The sequence below is a fragment of the Camelus dromedarius genome, chromosome 4 (assembly GCF_036321535.1).
Source record: "Camelus dromedarius isolate mCamDro1 chromosome 4, mCamDro1.pat, whole genome shotgun sequence".
Lineage (NCBI taxonomy): Eukaryota > Metazoa > Chordata > Mammalia > Artiodactyla > Camelidae > Camelus > Camelus dromedarius.
The window spans coordinates 38164456-38185366 of record NC_087439.1 but is presented as its reverse complement, the minus strand read 5'-3'; the positions used below and the strand labels follow the sequence as shown (position 1 = coordinate 38185366).

The 20911-nt window shown below is 34.1% G+C and overlaps 1 protein-coding gene across 7 annotated transcripts in view; it reads right to left on the bottom strand.

Annotated features, from left to right (window-relative positions):
* Positions 1–20911, bottom strand: part of TANK (TRAF family member associated NFKB activator) — a 79825-nt gene that overhangs the window by 37562 nt on the left and 21352 nt on the right. For 6 of the 7 annotated variants that reach the window (XM_031451532.2, XM_031451534.2, XM_031451536.2 and 3 more), the window contains exon 2: positions 10655–10802. In XM_031451532.2, the coding sequence (XP_031307392.1) occupies positions 10655–10753 (99 nt within the window). In that variant the 5' untranslated portion in view covers positions 10754–10802. Of the gene's footprint in view, positions 1–10654; positions 10803–11012; positions 17812–20911 lie in introns of those variants that run through there. The other variant, XM_031451533.2, reaches the window with a different exon arrangement.

Here is a 20911-nt window from a genome sequence, read left to right as displayed (position 1 = left end):
TAGAGAGAAACACTATTAGGGACCAGGGAAAGTAAATATACTTGATGATCAAGTATGAGGGATCATCCTTTGAAATTTAAATGAGGTAATTTAGGATACATAAAAGGCAGTATTATTTCACACAGCAGCTTATAAACTCATTACTCCTTTGATACGGTGCAGGTAAGAAAAAATAGTGGATATATAAGTTCAGGTCTGACATTCAGTTTAATGTGCTGTCCAAGTGGCACTGAGATATATGGGTCTAGAGCTCAGAGAGTTAAGTCTGGAGTGGGAGATAAATTTAGGAGTCACTGTCATAGGTAGTATCTGAAGCCACAGGAGAAGATGAAACAGCTCATGCAAGAATATAAAGTAAGAGCAATGAAGGCTTTGAAAACCTCTAATAAGCAGTAGCCTGGTAGTAGAGAATAAATCTACAAAAAAGAATGAGGAGGGAGGAGGTTATAAATAAAAACCTAATTACCTCCCCATCAAAAAAATTGTAAAAAAAAATGCACTTATATGAATACATTCATTAAACAATTCAGCTTAAAAAAAAAAAAAGATTTGAGGAACTGCAGCCCAAGAGGGAATGAGAAAAATCAAACATGGTGTCTGGAATGTTAAAGAAAAATAATGTTTTAAGGAAGACGTAGTGGTATGATCAGTTATTAAATGGAATGAGGTAGTTCTATATGTGTGAACTTGAAAGACTATCTATCAATGATTTTAGGCAAAGAAGTTATAGACATGAAATTTATGATCAAGCAATTTTTTTCAAATCATAGTTCTACTCGCTTAACTACTTGTTAGTGGTGTGGTTGTGGGCAAGTCATTTCATCTCTCTGCACTTAATTTCCTCAACTGAAAAATTAAATAAGACTTCTTCATAAGATCTGTATAATGATTAAATCAGATGACTGTAAAGCACTTTGACTAACATAAGCCTCAATAAATCTTAGTGATGATGGTAGTGAAGATAAAGACATTTTAAAAACATTTAAAACCTTGTTCAAATTAGCACAATTCCATTTTTGAAAAAATATAATTCACACATTCTGGAAGTATATATATATATATGTTAGTATATATATCAAATTACTAACAATGGTTACCTCTGGGGAATGAGGGACAGGACCATTACTTAAAATTCTGTATGTCTTGAATTACTTCCATTTTTTTCATTAAGTATGTGCTGCTTTTGTAATTTTGGTCAATAATATTTTAAAAAATCACTTACCAGCCTTATTTGTCTTTGTCTCCTTTATTGATTTAGAATACTCAGATGCCTTTGCTTGACAAAATGTTCTTAAATGGATGTAGCACACTGATTTCTCAAAGAGGAGCTTCTGAGCCTTAAACTGCAGTGAACTAGAAGAAACACTGTGAGAAGAACTGGCTTGGAGTATGGACAGCTAAGTGGTAAAAGGCTGGTGAGTCTATACAAACTGATGAATGACAGATGAATGGTAATAAAACATAGCTAGGAGAATCTAGGCTATATTAACTTTTGGTTTTTGGTAATATTTTAAAAAAGTTTTTGTGAAATATATACAAGATAAAATTTACCATTTTAACCATTTTTAAATGTACAGTTCTGTGGCATTAAGTGCACTCATGTTGCTGTACAACCATTACTACCATCAATCTCCAGAACTTTTTCATCTTCCCCAACTGAAACTCTGTACTTATTAAACACTAACTCCCCACTCCCTTCCCTCAGCCTCTAGGAACCACTCTACTACTTTCCGTCTCTATGAACCAACTGTTCTACCCATTGTATGTATACACAGCATTTTGTTTATCCATTCATCCACTGAGGGGCACTTGGTTTGCTTCTACCTTTTGGCTACTGTAAATAATATTGCTACAAACGTGGGTGTACAGGATATCTCTTTGAATCCCTGCTTTCAATTCATTTGGGTATATACCCAGAAGTGGAATTGCTGGGTTACATGGAAATTCTATGTTTTGTTTTGAGGAAACATCATTTATTTTCCACAGTGGCTATACCGTTTTACATTCCCATAAGCAATGTACAAGAGTTCTAATTTCTCCATATCCTCACCAATACTTACCTAAAAAAAATTCTTTTTTATAATAGCCATCCCAATGGGTACAAAGCAGTATCTCATTGTGGTTTTGGCTTGCATTTCCCTAATGATGTCAAGCATCTTTTCATTTACATATTCATCATTTGTATAACTCCTTTGGGGAGTGTCTATTTCAAGTCTTTTGACTACTTTTTCATCAGGTTGTTCTTTTGTTGTTGTTAAGCATAGGAGTTCTTTATATATTCTAGATATCAATCCTTTATCAGATTTATGATTTGCAAGGATCTCCCTCATTCCTTGGGTTGCCTTTTCACTTTGTTGATAGTGTCCTTTGATGCACAAAAGTTTAATTTTGATGAAGCCCAACTTATCTAATTTTTCTTTTGTTGTCTATGTTTTTGGTGTTGTATATATCAAGTCCTATGATTTCTTCTAAGAATTTTATAGTATTAGCTCTTGCATTTAGGTCTTTGATCTGGTTTAAGTTAATCTGTATATGGTGAAAGATTAAGGGTCCAACCCATGAACACAGATTTCCCCCATATGTTGGTTTCCTCTTTTAATTTCTTTCAGAAACACTTTGTAGTTTTCAGTGTGTAAGTCTGTCACCTACTTAAGTTTATTCTTAAGTATATTATTCATTTTGATACTACTGTAAATTGAATTTTCTTAATTTCCTTTTCAGTTTGTTTAATGCTAATGTATACAATAATGTATATAATGTAAAGTTGCTTTAGTATCTTAGAACTTTGCTTAATTTGTTTATTACTTCTAACATTCTATTTGATGGAATCTTTAGGGTTTTCTATACAGAAGATCAAGTAATCTGCAAACAGAGAGTTTTTCTTCTCCCTTTCCAATTTAAATAATGTTTTTCTTGCCTAAATGCTTTGGGTAGGACTCACTGAAGTCCTATTATGTTGAACAGAAGTAGTGAAAGTGGACATCCTTGTCTTGTTCCTGATCTCAAGAGAAAAAGCTTTCAGTCTTTCATCATGAAGTATTATGTTAGCTATGGGCTTCTCATATATGGCCTTTATTATATTGAAAGTTTCTTTTTATTTCTAGTTTGTTGAGCATTTTTATCATAAAAAGGTATTGAATTTTATCAATCTTCTACATCAATTGAGATGATCATGTGGTCTTTATCCTCCACTATTCTGTTTAAGTGGTATATTACACTGACTGATTTGACCATCCTTGCATTGCAGGAATAAATCCCACTTGGTCAAGGTGTATAAGCCTTTTAACACGCTGCTGAATTTGGCTTGCTAGTATTTTGTTGAGGATTTTCTGCATATATTCTTAGGGGTTATCAGTCTATAGTTTTCTCATGGCACCTTTGTCTGGCTTTGGAATTAGGGTAATAATGGCCTCACTGAATGAGTTAGGAAGTGTCCCATTCTAGGTCTATTCAGATTTTCTATTTCTTCATGTTTCAGTCTTGGTAGGTTGTGTGTTTCTAGGAATTTTCGATTTTACTAGGTTACCCAATTTGTTGATATATAATTGTTAATAGTGCTTTTATAATTTTTTATTTCTATAAAATTGGTAGTATTGTCCCCTTTCATCTCTGATTTTAGTTATCTGAGTATTCTTTTTCTTAATCAATCTGGCTAAATATTTGTCAATTTTGTTGATCTTTCAGAAGAACCAATTCTTGTTTCATTGGCTTTATTAGTTTCCTATTCTCTATTTTGTTTATCATTGCTCTAATCTTTACTATCTCCTTTCTGCTAGCTTTGGGTTTACTTTGTTCTTTTTTGTTTCTTAAGGTGTAAAGTTAGGTTACTGATTTTAGATATTTCTTCTCCCTTTCAGCACTGCTTTCATTGCATCCCATAAGTTTTGATATGTTGTGCTTTCATTTTCATTTGTCTCCAAGACATTTTCTAATTTCCCTACTGAGTTTTTCTTTGATCTACTGGTTATGTAAGAGTGTATTATCTAATTTCTGCATATTTGTGAATTTCCCAGTTTTCTTTCTGCTACTGATTTCTAGTTTCATTCCACTTTGTATGATTTTAATCTTTTTAAATTTATTAAGTCATTTTTAATGGTCTAAAATATGGTCTATCCTAGAGAATGCTCCATGTTAATTTGAAAAACATGTGAATTCTGCTATTGCTGGGTGGAATAGTCTATATATGTTTATTAGTTCCAATTGGTCCATAATGTTGTTCAAGTCTTCTATTTCCTTATTGATCTTCTGTCTGGTTGTTCTGTCTATTACTGGAAGTGTTGAAAGTAAGAAACTGAAGTCTACTACTATTGTAGAACTATCTATTTCTTCCTTTAATACTATAAATGTTTGCATCATATATTTTGGAGTTTTGATGTTCAGTGCATATATGTTTATAACTGCTATATCTTCTTGATGACTTGATCCTTTTATCATCTATAATGTCCTTCCTTATTTTTGTGACAGTTTTTGACACAGTATCAGTTTCATCTGATATTTGTATAGTCATACTTGTTCTATTTTGGTTACTTTTTGCATGACATCTTTTCCCATCCTTTCATTTTCAATGTATGCATGTTCTTAAATCTAAAGTGAGTCTTAATGACAGTATATAGTGGGATCCTGTTGTTTTTATCCATTCTGCTAACCCATGTCTTTTGATTAGGGCGTGACCCATCTACACTTAAAATAATTACTGGTAGAAAAGTAATAACGTTTATCATTTTATTCCTTATTGTATGTATGCCTTATAGCTTTTTGTTTCTCATTTCTTCCACTACTGTCTTTCTCTATATATAGTTGATTTTTTTGTAGAGATACATTTTGATTTCCTTGTGCATAATCTGTATTTTCTTTGTGGTTATCATTGAGATTACATATAACATCCTAAATTTATGACAATCTATCTTAAATCGACACCAACTTCAGTTGTATACAAAAATCTTATGCCTTTATAGCTCCACCCCCACTTTGCTATTGATGTCACAAATTACATCTTTATATATTGTGTACCCATTAATAAAGACATACAATTATTTTTATACATTTTCATTTAAGTCCTATAGAAAATAAAAAGCAGAGTTACAAACCAAAATTACAATAATACTGGTTTTTATATTTGTGTATATATTTGCCTTTCCCAGAGAATTTTATATTTTCACTTGGCTTCAAGTTACTCTCTAGTATCCTTTCATTTCAACTTAAAGGACATTCCTCAGCATTTCTTGTAGCTCAGGTCTAGTGATAATGAACTCCTTCTACTTGTTTATCTGTTAATATTTTAATTTCTCCTCATTTTTGAAGAACAGTTTTGCCAGATATGAAATTCTTGGTTAACAGGTATTTTTCTTCAGTACTTTAAATATCATCCCATTGCTTTCTGGCCTGCCAGGGTTCTGCTGAGAAATCCACTGACTGTCTTATTGGGGCTCCCTTGTACATAATGAGTCACTATTCTCTTGCTTTTTTCTAGGTTCTATCTTTGTCTTTTAATGGTTTGATTATGATATATCTTAATGTAAGACTTTCTGGATTTATCCTACATGAAGTTTGTTGAGTTTCTTGGATTTGTATATCCATGTCCTTCCTCAAATTTGAGAATTTTTTATTATTATTCAAATAATCAATTTTTTCAAAATAATCTCTCTCTTCTCCTCCCACAATGAATATATTCCTCCACTTGATAGTGTCCTCTCAGTCCCTTAGGCTCTGCTAACTTTTTTCTTTCTCTTTTCTTTTTGTTCCTCAGACTCCATTCTTTCAAATGACCTGTCTTTAAGTTTGCTGACTCTTCCTTCTGCCAGTTCAAGTGTATCCTTGAACCCCTCTAGTGAAATTTTCAATTCACTTATTACATATTTCAGCTAGATTTTCTGTTCATTCTTTTTTTAATATTTTTAATCCTGTTGATTTTCTCATTTTCTTCATATTATGCTTTCCTGATTTCTTTTAGTTCTTTGATTCTGTTTTTCTTTAGCTCTTTAAGCATACTCATTATGAAGACAGAAAATCCTAAACATCAATATTTACTCATTGACAATAACCCATCCTTTGAACACTCACATTCTTCTACTCTTTCTGTATCTGTTCTCTTACTTCATGAATACTTCAGCCATAAACCCCCTTTTTGTTCTTAGTCTATTGGACTCCTTCTAGAGTAGCTTCTTTCTGATTTTAGCTTATATTGCAAAGCATATAATTTCAATTGCTTTTGTATGCACTTTCTGGTCACCTAATCAGAAATTCTTCTACTCTAAACTCTACAATCTCTTAATCCTGGATTTGGCCACCTAGCTGTTCCACTTGTATATTAAGAACATTGCTGAAAAAATAACCAACAAACATGGACTGACAAAAATTCATCGTAAAGGCTGGATGTAACATTTTTCTTCTTTCATTTCCTTTCTTTTTTCTTTTTAAATTGAAGTACAATTAGTTTACAATGTTCTGTCAATTTCTGGTGTGCAGCATAATATTTCAATCATACATAAACACATACATTCATTTTCATATTCTTTTTCATTATAGGTTACTACAAGATATTGAATATAGTTACCTGTGCTATACAGTAGAAACTTGTTGTCTTCTTTCATTTTTTAACTGAAGTTATTTACTACCACTTACAGAATATCCTAAAATTACTTCACTCAGTAGATGACCTCATCTTGTATTTCACAGGAAAAAAGACTCTTATATGATAAACCTTCTATTTTTTTGTTGATTTTTTTTAATTGAATAAATTTGACATGTCACATTGTGCAAGTTTAAGGTGTACAGTGTGTTACTGATACATTTATATATTCTAATATGATTGCTGTTGTATATTTATCACATTAAATTATTATAGTACATATTATTGTCTATATTCATTATACTGTAATTAGATCTCTATGGTTTATTTACCACTTGTTACAAATTTCAACACCGTCAATTTTATCTGCTCCCTCCAATTCCCGGGTAACCACCATTTTACTCTCTGGTTTTGCATTTTTTTAAAATAGGTTTGACTTTTTTGGATTCCAGCTGCAAGTCATACATGATAATCCTGTTAACATCTTGCCACCTCCACCTCCTATCTGCAAATTTATTTTCATCTGCAGCTACTTTTCCTCTCTTGTTCCCTCCAGTTCTCAGAGAAACCTGTATTTCTCCTCTTGTTCATAATCAATTCCTTAACATACTTCTGAAATTCCAGCGACCAACTGGTTGGGGCCTTATTTCCTTCCTCTTGCCCTCCTGTCCTTCAAATAGTACTTCCCCCTAAATACTCTAACTTGAAAATGTTACACACATTCAAGACTATAATGAAATCTGCTGTTCTATAATCTGTATCTCTAATCTCCAATTCAGAACTCTACCTAGGCTCCTAGCTCTGTATTTGCAATCATTCACTGGACATTTTCACCTGCATGTCCCATAGGTAACCAAATCTAATAACTAAAAACTAATTATACATCTTATTTCCCCATTTATTGAATCTGAACCTTCTCCATTCTTGGTTTCAGTCATCAGCACCACCAATAATCCATCTTCTCTTCCAGATACCTGAGTATTATCCTAGAATCTATGCCATAACCCTCAGAATTGACTTATATTCAGGTGCCACCTGCTTTCCATTCTATTGCCTAAATAAATCTTAAATCTCCCAATTCATCCCCAATGCTTAATTTAAGTCCTTATTTTGATTGCTTGAAATGACTTCCATTCATTTCTTTTGAAAGTTGAAGTATAATATACCATACATATATATTTAATATATGTATATTAATAGATACTATATATAATTATATGTATGTGTGTGTATATATATTGCACTATATATATATTTAGTGCAACTTGATGGTTGCCACTTATTTTTATACTCCTGGGTCTCAGAACATTGCCTAGCCTCAATATATGTTTGTTGAGTGAAATCCACATTATTCTCTATCCTATGTATCATCTATCCCACTGTCAGGAAGACTTTTCTAAAGCATATATTAAACCCTTCAGTAAATTCTGAATGAATAAGAATATAGTACAGACTACTTAGTCATAGTCATCATGTTAAGGCCCTAATCTACCTTCACAGCTTCTTTTCTTATATTGTCCTATTGTTCTCCCTGGAGCCACAGGATCACCTTACAGTACACAGAATATACCAAACCTTCCTTCACTTCTGAGTTTTTATTTTATATATAATGCTCCTCCTGCTTGCAGGACCCTTCTTGTCTAATTTACCCAACTCTTCCTTATCTTACCTCGTGTTGGGCTTGGTAGTGGGCTTATGACCTGATCCTCCCAGAATGAGTTAAGTGCCTCTTCTCTGGGCTCATATTATCCTGCACAGAGCTCTACTGTAGCACTTTGTATGCTGTGGTAATAATTACTGATTTTCTTTTTTACTTATTGAAAAGTTCCTTAAGGGCACAAACCATGTTTTATTTCAGTATTCTCAGAACCTCATTAATGGCCCAATATAGAGCAGACATTTTATGTTTCTAAAATCAGGATATTTAGAGTTTAACATATATGAACATACAGTATATATTTTTTCTTCTCCTATTCTTGAGAAATACAAAAAACATTTCTCTTTACCCTCTTTAGGATAATTGCTGCTGTGAGTGAAGTCTTCTTCCACGGCAGATAAGAGATTAAATTACAAAAATTTTCAGTTGCTTACCACTGACCAGTGTAGGAAGAGGAGGAGATAGAGAAATTCCTCCTTCTGCCTTTACCCAAAATATCTCAATACTCCTTTTCCTTAATTCTGTGTTTCCTAACTTTCTGAGAACAAGTATAGCATTGTTGAAGTTTCTTAGTGAACCTAATAGTAAAGTAAGAATAATAAAAGTTGGAAGGTTTTATTTTGTTTTTTTAAAAAGTGATTATGCCTTATATCTAAACTGGATAGGAAAAGAAATCTAAATTCTAAACTTCATTTCAATAACTGAGAAAGTGCCCTGTCATTATCATTCTCTATTTTTCTTATGCACCCCTAATGAAGACCTCTAGTCCATAAATTTACCTATATAACTGGAAGAATTCTTTTGTAAACCAACAGGAGAATCACAAAGAATAATGATAATTTCTATGGAATGCAGGAAATTAAGTACTATAGCTAGTTTTACAGTAGGTATATTAAATAGAAAGGAGGAAGGGAATTGTGTAGTTCCTATATTTATGGAAGAAACTAAGAACTGTGTGGCTAGGGTATTTCTTAGACTTCAGAATTTCATAGGCTAGTAAAATTTTTTTCAGTTGAGGGAACCAACGAAAGATCCTCCACTTTAAACTGACTATACAGGAATAATATAACATAGCAGGCCTTAGGCTGTTTATCTTCAGAAAGGCCTATTTGCGAGGCTAGACCTTGATTGGCATCTAGAAACTTGACATTTGAAAACACTTCCTAAGTGATAAGGTTCTAAGTGCTATGCCAGCCTCCTAATTAGACTGTACAATGAAATTTAAGGTGAATAAGTACTTTCCCTTCAAGAATCTAAAACTTTGGTTGACAGAGGGTGCCTGTGTAACCATTCCTTAGTAAAGCCCCAAACTCTTGAGTCTCAAATGGAATTCCCTGTACAGAAGCACTGCACATGTGTTGAGTGAATTTTTTAAGCTGGAGAGAGGATGCGTTCTGTGTGACCCTTCAAATGAATGAAAGAGCAGGAGAAGCCTGTATATGAACTCCTCTAGATTCCACCTGATGTCTTTTCCCATTAATGCCTGGCTGCTTATCTTTACCATGTCACTGTAATAATAAATGTTAGCTCTGAATATGACTGGGTACTCACTCCTGTGAATCCTTGTGGAGAATAACAGAATGTGTGGGTAGTACTGTGAACCTCTAAAGCACTAAGTAATGAAAAACAAACAAAAAACTATGATCATTGTTTGACAAATGTGTATGCTAATAAAATTTTGCCCTTTATTCTGATAGTATGGAAACATGGAAACAGCATCAGAATAAAGGACAAAATTTTAAACTGAATAAATTTAGTATTTATAGAAAGTTCATTACATTGTTCTCATTTTTCTCATCTTGCTGTAGATTGGTGAAAACCTTATCATTGACCAACAACAGACATGTACCTGGGAACTACAGACCAAGTAATTTTTGTCTGGATATATCTTTCCTCCAATTTACTTTCTTTTGAAACTGAAAGTACTAAACAGAAATTTTGTGTGTCCAAGAGTAGTTTTAGAAAGCTGAAACTTCTGATAAGTCATTAAAGATTTCACTGAAACAGTTTACTTTAAACTGTTACAGTTAAAGAGTGGAAGACCACTATAAGTTAATAACAAATTTAGTTCCAGGATATTTTAAGATTTGTACAGCATTCCTGCCAGCCAAGTAACAATGTAAAAAAACAAAAAATAAAACTAGCTGATATTTCTGATTTTCAGTTTGTCATTTTATTTAAAAAACATTTATGCAAGATAACTTTCTTCACATTTCCTCAGCGTAATCATCTTAAATGAATTCTTCCCACAGTTCACAATGTTTTTAAAAAAAATAGCAAATAAAAATCTCAACTTTCATTCATTAATATATCCCTGTGTTTTAGTTCTTCAAGGTACTTACTAACAATATAATATTCTTCCATTGCATAAGACTTTCAAATTCCATTTACTAAGATAAATAACAACTTTCAAAACCAAAACTATATACCTTCTGCTGTAGTTCTTTTATTGCAGAATCTCTATCCATGCATGCCTGTCGATAGGCTTCGTAAGCTTTATTGAGTTGCTCACCAATGTTTTTATCCATTCCTCTCTGTCCTGTAGCATCACTATAAAGGATGGAGTAAATGACAGGTCTGGAAAATAAATGAACAATTCAGATAGCTATTAAGTTATATAAATCTCATTTTTAAAATGTACCTCAAGGACAGTTCTATATGGTTTATCATGAACATTATAGCACCAAGTACTTAAAGATTTATAAATGCAAAAAAGTCTCATCTAAAATCCTGATTATAAATGTTGTGAAACCTTAACTTCTACAATTAAAAAAAAATACTCTTTACTATTGTTTAAGGAGCAATTGGGGTTCCAGTTCATAAAGATGCTACTTTGGAAATAGTACTCTATAAATGCAACCTAAAAATGGAAAAATATAAAAGGTCATTTGTTATTAATCTTGAAATGCACAACAGGATTAGCAATGTGAGAAGGGATTTCTTTTTACTAAATGGACAGTTACTCCCACTTACAAGGTGAATGCTTGCTACACTGAAATTAAAGCAAAATTAAGTAGATAATAAATGTTTGTGGATGGAGCTCACACTGTTGTTATCACAGAGCAATTAAAATGTGTGAAAATGCTCTTATTTTAGCACAAAATCTAGGGAAAGCTGCTGTTGGATTGTACTACATTAAAAAAGAAAAATCACATCCCATTAGTCTACCCCAACCCTCTGTTAGTTTTCCAACTCCTATGCTATTTCTGAACTACAGGTGATCTACTCAGTGGACGTAATTTAGTTTCATCATCTCAATTTGCGTAACATCTCTAATGACATCCCTCGGCTCTGAGCAGAAGGCCATCTAATGACTATGATTCTTCCTGTCAAGCTGTAAAAACCAAACCAGAGCCTTTTTCTTAATCCTCTGAAAGCCACAGAATAGACAAAGTTCTCTTTCAGTCATAGGGGTTTTGGGAGGGTACCAAATTATTTCACTTCTTTAGCACTGGAAATCCTTCATAATCTGTCTCTAATCTTTCATAACATCTTTATCTTTGGGTACACATGCTTTAAAATTTTTTAGTATTTTACATTAAGATTTAATTCATATAACATAAAATTCACCACTTTAAAGTATACACTTCTGTTGTTTTTAGTATAGTCGCTATGTTGTGCAACCATCACCATTATCTAATTCCAAAACATTATCATCACAGAAAGACACTCTGCACCCATTAGCAATTAGTCCCAATTCCTCTCTTCCCTCTATCCCCAGACAATCACTAATCTGCTTTCTAACTCTATGGATTTGCCTACTTTGGATATTTGGAGTCATTATAATACATGGCTTTCATGTCTGGCTTTTTTCACGTAGCATAAAATTTCCATATTTTATCCATTTAGCAACATGTAATACTACTTCATTGCTTTTTATGTGTGAACAATATTCCATTTTATGGCTATACCACATTTTGTTTGTCCACTCCCTAGTCAATGGACATGTGGGTTGTTTCGACTTTTTGGTTATTTTGAATAAAGCTATTATTTGTGCATAGATATTTGTGTGAACATATGCTTTCAATAATCTTAGATATATATCTAGGAGTAGAATTGCTGGGACAGATGATAATTATGTTTAACTTCTTGAGGAACTGCCACAGAAGTACCAGAAGTTTCCACAGAAGCTGTATCATTTTACATTTCAACCAGCAATGTCCATGTCTTTACCAACAATTATTGTCCATTTTAAAATTATATGCTAGGATCCTTGTGGGTGTGAAGTAATACCTCATCATACTTTCGATGCTGAGCATCTTTACAATGCGTATTGGTCATCTGTTTATCTTCTTTAGAGCAATGTCTGACCAAATCCTTTAGCCATTTTTTAATTGGGTTATTTGTGCCTATTGTTGAGTTGTAAGGGCTCTTTATACAGTCTGGAAACTAGACCCTTACCAGATATATTCACAAAATTTATAAATATTTTCTCCCATTCTGTAAATTATCTTATCTTTTTTTTTTGTAGATTATCTTTTCATTTCTTTGACAGTGTCCTTTGACACACAAAGTTTTTAATTTTGATAGTCTAATTTATTTGTTTTTTCTTTGTTGGTTATGCTTTTCATGTCATATCTAAGAAACCAATACCTAATCTAAGATCACACAAATTTTCATCTATATTTCCTTTTAGAAATTTTATAATTTTAGCTTTTACATTTAGATCTTTGATTGATACTGAGTTAACATGTATATGGTATGAGGTAGGGTTCCAGATTCATTCTGCATGTGACTATCCAGCTGTCCTGGCATCATTTGTTGAAAAGGCTATTCTTTTTCCACTGAATGCCCTTGGTACCCTTGTTGAAAACCAGTTGACCATAAATCACAATGCTCTTTTAAATACCTAGGTAATATTTCAATCCTATCGGCCAGTCTTCCATTTTAAGATACTAAATACACTCCTAAGTCATTTTTTAGGCTGAACAGAAACAATTTCAAGGTTTTTATTATGGGGAGCACAGTGTCTTTACCTTCTGAAGCAATGAAAGAATGATAATTTTTTTAGGCATTCCATTTAGGAAGTTTGCTTTTACTGCTACCTCTGATAGGTGGAAAAGACAAAATACTGTTAGGATAATTAACATTGCTAAGATCTCTGATATGTCAAAGACACTATGGAAACACAGGTAATTAGCATTAATACAAAGCATCACTTTGAGTATTTATTTAGACACTGTATCATTCAAAGAAGGATTCAGGGTGGCTTAAAAAAACACACGAGGTTAAAAATAAGTATATAAGCAGGGAAAGAAAAACCAGGGCAGGTAGCTACAGGGACTATGATATACTGTAATATGTTCATGCAGAAATTAGATAATCTAAGTAGCTATGTGGCTAGGTAGTCTATCACTGTTTTAACAAGCTGCAGATGTCATAACAAACTGTTAATGTAAACCACACCCATATTTTAAAATCTGGGACAAAGAAGAACCTTGAATTGGGAGCCCATCTAGTTTCTTATTTTGTTCTATTACTGACTGACCCTGTGACCTTAGTTCAGGGCCACTAACTCTTTTTGGACTCAAGTTTCTATCTCTTTGATACAAAAAAAGATATTTGGACTCAATTTGTAAGAAACTGTTTCGTTCCATAGGTTTTGAGTCTGTGAATCTAAAAATGCATGTCTGTTCCATCAAGAAGGTGCATTCTTGTTTTTAAAAATGTAAATACAGTACTAAAAATAACTGCATCATATGCAAGTAAATCATGTGGAGACCACGTCAGGTCCTTTAATTAGATCACACAAATGTCACTAGGAAGAGTTACTGAGTAAATTCCACATGGATGCATCCTATTTCCTGAAATAAAAATGTATGCTGGGAAGATATGATTCAGGACAATACAGCTAAATAAATAATACATTTAATTTCTATCTCACAACCAAGAAGAAAATTGGGTGTTAGATCAGTGACACTGACCAGAGAAAAAGGAAACAGTCTCTAAGACCCTGCTAATTAAATTGGGCAGATTTCAAATATTAACACCCTGAACTTTAAGACCACTTGTTCATTTATTTTTTTTTAAAGCATTTGTTAAGTGTAAAATTAATCTCACAATTTAAGAGGCAGTCACATTTCAATTACATTTTGGTATGCCTTCTGCAAAACTTGCCAGGCTCTAGGGAAATGGCTTTATTTATAACAAACATGCTCAAACTCTTATCTAAGGGCCACTCTTATCCCCTAAACCCAGGAGGTCTAAGCTAGAATAACCTTTGCCTTGGAAATACTCTTCTAGTTACAGTTTCACTCTTTCAAATGTATTTTAAGGAAAGCCTTCACGGTAATGTCTTAATTCTGGGTTTCATTTGCTGGTTTCCTCATACCACACAAGGAAAAGATTAAGTCACTGACGCCACAGAAGGTAGCTGGGTGAGAATACAAAGCATCCCAGTCCCGGGGCAATCCTCCAGCAGCCAGGATGGTCCTGACTCAGCCACCTCTGTTCCTCTGGCAGTAGTTCCTTTTTTCCTTTGAGTGGTTCCTGTGAGAGGGAAGATGGAGGGTAGCAAGTTCCTGTTCTGCCTCCCAGGTCCAGCATGTGCCTGCCCAGGAGGAAGCACCAAGAAAATCCCTGGGCATCAGGCTGCTTCCTCTTCCATTGATCCTTGGTTCAATAATGAAACTGTCCTAGGGTAGTAGAGTCAGCCTCCACAAGGGAGATCATTTTATTTTCCCTTGGTAAAATTTCCAGGCTTCAACAATGATCTGTCAACTGCTAGGGCCAAACTTTGACTTGAATAAAATACATACCATTACTATTCAATTAAATTAGAAAAAATGAAGTATTTGTTTGCCTAATACATGTAGAGTACTGTGTGGGAAGCAGCAAGGGGCCTGAGGGATAGTACCACCTTAGACTTGTGTTCTTTCCACAAAGGTTTTTTTTTTTTTTTTTTTTCCCAATCAGGTCTTCATTTCCTATTATTCATGTTCCCATTTGACTGATAAGGCTCAGAGGAGTCGAATGACCTGCACACAGCTACAAAGCTATAAGCAAGTGACTGGGACTAAATCTCTGAAATTCTTAGTTCAAGGACTGTTTATTAAAGCCAGCTACAAAGTATTCTCCTATGGTGCATGTGGATATTTCATTCAATAAACATTTACTGAGTGTTAACTAAAAACAAAGCCTGGGATGGGCACCACTGATGCAGTGAGAACAAGACAGACATGAAACCTACTCTCAAGAAGGCATCATTCTCTATAACTTACTGTATTTGAGTACCTGGAGATATCCAAAGACTAGAGTTTGGAAAAGAAAGTGGTCACATCTATTTACGAGGTTTAGGAGAGGCTTTGAGAGGTAGGTGGCATTTGACTTGGGTTTTGAATTATGGGTAGGAATGACCTCACGCATTCCTTTTATTTAACTGTCAAATAGCAGTTACCCTTTCTAAAACAGGTTCCTGATAGCTATAAAGATGTTTTTAATGCTAAATAATATCCATTATTCACTAAAATAGGCCAGGATTATATACATTTCTTACGCATTGTTCAGCTTGAATTTCCAGATCAGGACAACTCCGCAAACCTGAGACAATTCTTAAATACAACAATGACGGTTACTTACAGAAATGATTAACTAGCTAGTGCTTTTCCCATGATGCTTGAGAAGAAGCAGGGGTGGTAATGAAATAAAGGACAAGTTCTGTTATCACTTCTGGACCTCGATCTTCCTTGCTTTTAAAATGAAGGCATTACATGGTATAATCTCCAACTTTATGATTAGATAGCACTTCTAAACAATTACAGAATACAGAAGCTTTTGCTGGGCAAATATGTGATTTACTGACATCATAGATTTAAAAGTTACAAACCAGTTGATATAGCACTTCATTTAAAGGCAGTGAGAAGTACGGAGTAAAGTTATACAGGGTGTCCTAGCAGTAAAGTGATGATATGATACTGTGAAAATACATAACATGAAAATATGTGTTATAACACTGTGAAAATGACTTTATTTAATAACAGTCATATATTCCCTCCTAACATTTTACTAGGTAGAATGAAAGATACAGGCTTTGAATTCAGATCTCAGGTCTTCAATTTTCTAGCCATTTACTTAGCTTCTCTGATTATTAGTTTTTCTATAAGCAGTTTGTAGGGTTATTGTGAAGATTAAATGAGATCATACACGAAGCATATATGTTAACTGTTCCTCAATATCCATTTTCTCCTCCTCTAGTATTCCTGATTTTTAGCTGATGTAGTCATGTGACTATGTTCTGGTCATCGGCAAGTAAGTGTAACTTCCAAGACAGCTCTTCTCTTCACCTTTTTCCCTTTCCCAGCTGGATGGAATGCTGTGGTGAGTCAACCAAAACACTGTGGTGAGGGTAAGACTTCCAGGATGCTGGAACAACAAGTGGATGTGGTTTGATAATTTTCCTTTGTATTATCTTGGCTTCTTTTTAGTTTTTGTGATTCTATTGTAAGCTTTTGGCTTGTGGTTACCCTGTTTAGTACGTATATTAACCCATTACTACATCTGTTTGTTTTAAACTGATGGATGTGGAACAACAAGAATGAAGATGCCTTGGTCCTTGATACCGTGGAGCTGCCAGATCAGCCCTGGACATCTTATAGTTTGAACTGTAATATGTGAGAGAAATAAAATATCTGCCTCATTTAAGCCACTGTCTTTGTGGGTCCTTTAAGAGAAGAGCTGAGCTGTATCCTAACTGATAAAATATTCTAGACTGACTCAGTGCTGAACACATAGTAGGCACTCCTTTTATCCATGGGAAAGAGACAAAGTCACAGTCCTTGCCTTTTCCTCTAATTAGAACTTATAATTTAGTAAGGAGGAAACACATGAAAATGATTAATGATATTAGGTCAATTATAAATGTGTGAAAAGGTATGAGCATACCTTGATAGGAGTCTGGGAAACACAAGTAAAAGCATTGTAGGAACTCACTCAGTGGTTCACTCAAGATTTATGCTTTTTCTATATCAGGAGCAAACTCTTAATTTGAAAAGATACATGCACTCCAAAGTTCATAGCAGCACCACTGACAATAGCCAAAACATGGAAGCAACCTAAATGTCCATCAATAGATGACTGGATAAAGAAGGTGTGGTATGTGTATGTGTATATTCACACACACACACACTCACACACAATGGAACACTACTCAGCCATAAAAAGAATGAAATAATGCCATTTGCAGCAACATGGATGGATCGAGAGATCATACTAAGTGAAGTAAGTCAGACAGAGAAAACAAATTATCATACAATATCACTTGTATGTCGAATCTATTAAACAACGACACAAATGAACTTATTTACAAAACAGACATAAACTCACAGACATAGAAAATAAACTCCTGGTTAGCAAAGCGGAAAGGGGGAGGGATAAATTAGGAGCTTGGGATTTGCAGATACTAATTACTACATATAAAATAGATAAACAACAAGGTCCTACTGTACAGCATAGAGACCTATATTCAATATCTTGCAATAAACTAAAATGAAAAAGAATTTGAGAAAAGAATATATTTATGTATAACTGAATCACTATGTTGTACCCCAGAAACTAATACAACATCATGAATCAACTACACTTCAATTAAAAAAAAAAAAAGATTTGTTTCTTTGTATTTAAGTTTTACATAGAAAGAAGAAGAAAGAACTTAAATAAGAAGTATAAGCAGGAAAAAGGCTCAAAGGAAGGAACAATTAAAATAAGAGGAAATATGGAAGGCTTCAAAGATGTGACACATGAACTGGGACCTGAAATATGAGAAGGATTTCAACAAATAGAGAATGAGAGGGGAAAGAACATTGGCTCTGAAAGAGCAAATGCCCTGGGAAGTCACTAGTATAGTGCATTTAGGGACTGGTGGTGAGTATTCTATTTATGCAAGCCTAGTGTGTGTGCAGAGAGGATGAGGGGTCAGGGTGCTAAGACAGTATGGTCAGGGCCACCATGTATGACTGTGTTGTACTCGAAAAACCCTAGGGGCACCATTCATGTAGACCATAATTGAAATGAAGCCCCCTAGAATTACAGAGTGTGTAACTACATACATAAACTATATGCAGCAGACTTAGCTATGGTCAGACTGGAGCAGACCTTGAATGTCACTCTAAGAAATTTAGACTTTAACTTGCTGACATTAAGGAATAACGGAGGATTTTCAAGCAGGAGATGGCTATGTTTTAGAAAGATAAGCTGGATATAAGCATGGAATATAAACCAGTGAGGGAGACAAAGTGAGGATATTCATAGGAAACTACTGCTGTATTCTGGGTGAAAGATGAAGACTTGTACTAGAGTAGGGGAAATGCAACATGAATGGATTCAAGAGATATTTAAAAGGCAGAATCAACAGGATTCATTGGCCAACTGGATCTGCACAAGAGACAAGAAGGAAACATTCAGGTCCCAGCAATTCTAAAATCAGTTGGCCTGGGATGCAGCCATGGAATCTGCATTTTAATAAGCAAAGTAACGAGGTTATTTTGTTAAAGATGATTCATCAGCCACAGTTTTCAAAATACTAGGCAAACAGTGATGACAGCCTGCCACAGAGAAACAGGAAGAAAAACTGAGGGGGTGGGGAGAGGATACTGAATTCAATTTTAAGTGCTAACAGAGACATAATTAACAATAGGCAAGAAAAATGTACCAATTGAGTGATAATGAAATCTAGAGGAAGAATTGATGGCTAAGTAAGCCTTCCCTCCTGCTTATAGTCTTAAAGTTCTATCTGAATGTCCTCTAACACTACTTGACAGTCAACCAGGCCAAAATCTTTTTACCAAAAAACAAAAACCAAAACCAACAAAAGAACCCCTACATTTTTGAAAAGACAGTGGAGAGAGAAAGAAGCAATATGCATTATTGTACCACTTTGTGTCACAAGATGTACACTTTTTTTCCCTCCCAAATATAGATCAAAACCAGGACAGGCCCACTTATTATCTGGATGATGTCAGAAGGAAAATTAGGAAATGCTTAAAATATTCAGGCATTTTGGCATAAGTTTATTATCTTATGTGAAGAGACTATTAGCCAAATAAGTAGGAATGTTATCTAATGCTGTTCTGTTAACCTTATACACTGTTAAATAACAGGAAAAATAAATTTCTAGTAGAGAAAGTTTTGAAAGTTTGAATCCGTGATTTTTCTTAAGTCTCTTCTACTCTACTGGATTTATGACAATGAAAATAGTATTATTAATGATCTTTCACAAGAGTAGAACAGGTTGTACCTATCTTCTGGTTTTAAACAGAGGAGTTTGAAAAAAATGTTTTCGGTAATCTTAAAAAAGGTCTCCCCGAACAGAAGACAATAATGTAAGAAATGTCACAGGCTATGCCAGATTCATAAAGGGCAAATTTGTTTTTGAAAAAGGAGTAGTTAAAATCTCATGAGTTAACAGATTAGGGGCCCCTCCAGCATCTCTGAGTCATTTACTGTATCAGAACTACTATGAAAGGAGAGAGCTCTTTTATGAAAAGAGAAAGAAACTTCAGTAGACAGAAGACTTTCTCACAAAAAGACCTGTTTCCTCTTAAATAGCAGTTTAAATTGCTGAGCAGTCATTTAGCCTTGAGAATATGACCAATGATAAATGGGAACAGGCAAAAGCCCACATAATTGTAAGTTGTACTCTGTGCTCTTAACCACTGGCACAGAACTCTACAGCTCTTCATACCCCTGCTTTTAATTTCCCTGAGGACACTTAGAGGCTGTTGGGCAAATGTTTGCAAGTCACAACTTGTTTTATCAGAAGTAACTGAGAGAACTCCAGTGAGAAAATAAATAAGGTTTCAGAGATTTTCAGGTCTCTATTTCCAGTCATTCCCAAGATGTTTAGGGTGTGATCCCAAGATGTTTAGGGTGTGACTTTAAATGTATAATATGATAAAAATTTAAAACCAGATACAGTATTTTTATACCATGCAACATACTCTTTTACTCCAATTCTTGAATACTCCTGAAGGCAGGACCAAAAATTCTTGGGTAGTCTGGCAAATCAACTTCTCAAACCTGCCTCTGTGCCAAAATTACCCAAGTTTCCACTCTTTCAGGGTCACACCAGTTTTTCTCAAATGTGAATATTCAGATCTAGTGAATCCTAAAACTTGCTATGCTATCCTACCGTGGAAAAGCAAGAGTTTATTAAAAATTTTGGTTTGCTGTTTCACGTCCTTTTGTATCTGGAAAAAATTAAAAGACATTATAACATAAAGATTTCAAACCTAATTTTCAACAAGACCACATCTTGTGTAAAATGTATTAATTTCTAAATTCAAATCAGAGAATCAAAATGAAAAAGCCTACTCAACCAAAGATAAAATCAGATTTGGAGTGCAGAATACATGTCCAGTCTAGATATGTTTGTTGATGGGTAAGAGTGAACAAGCTGTAACCTTTCTGTGGACCTCAGGTGAGGGGAGGACGAGGAAGAAGCAAATGTGAGAGATTTAGAATCACTGACATGGGGGTAAAGACATAACTGGGAAAGCACTGTACTCTGTAAAACATTACACAAATATGCACCAAGGCAGAGAAACAGGCTTTCATAAAGTGTCCTTCTGTTCCACAGTGATCATCTGATTTTTGAATTGTTCCAGAAGTGCATAGAATTTGGAAACAAAAATAGCAGTTGCTAAGGTAGATGTTCTTAAGGAAAAAAAAAGGTATTCTGATACTTTGGCAGA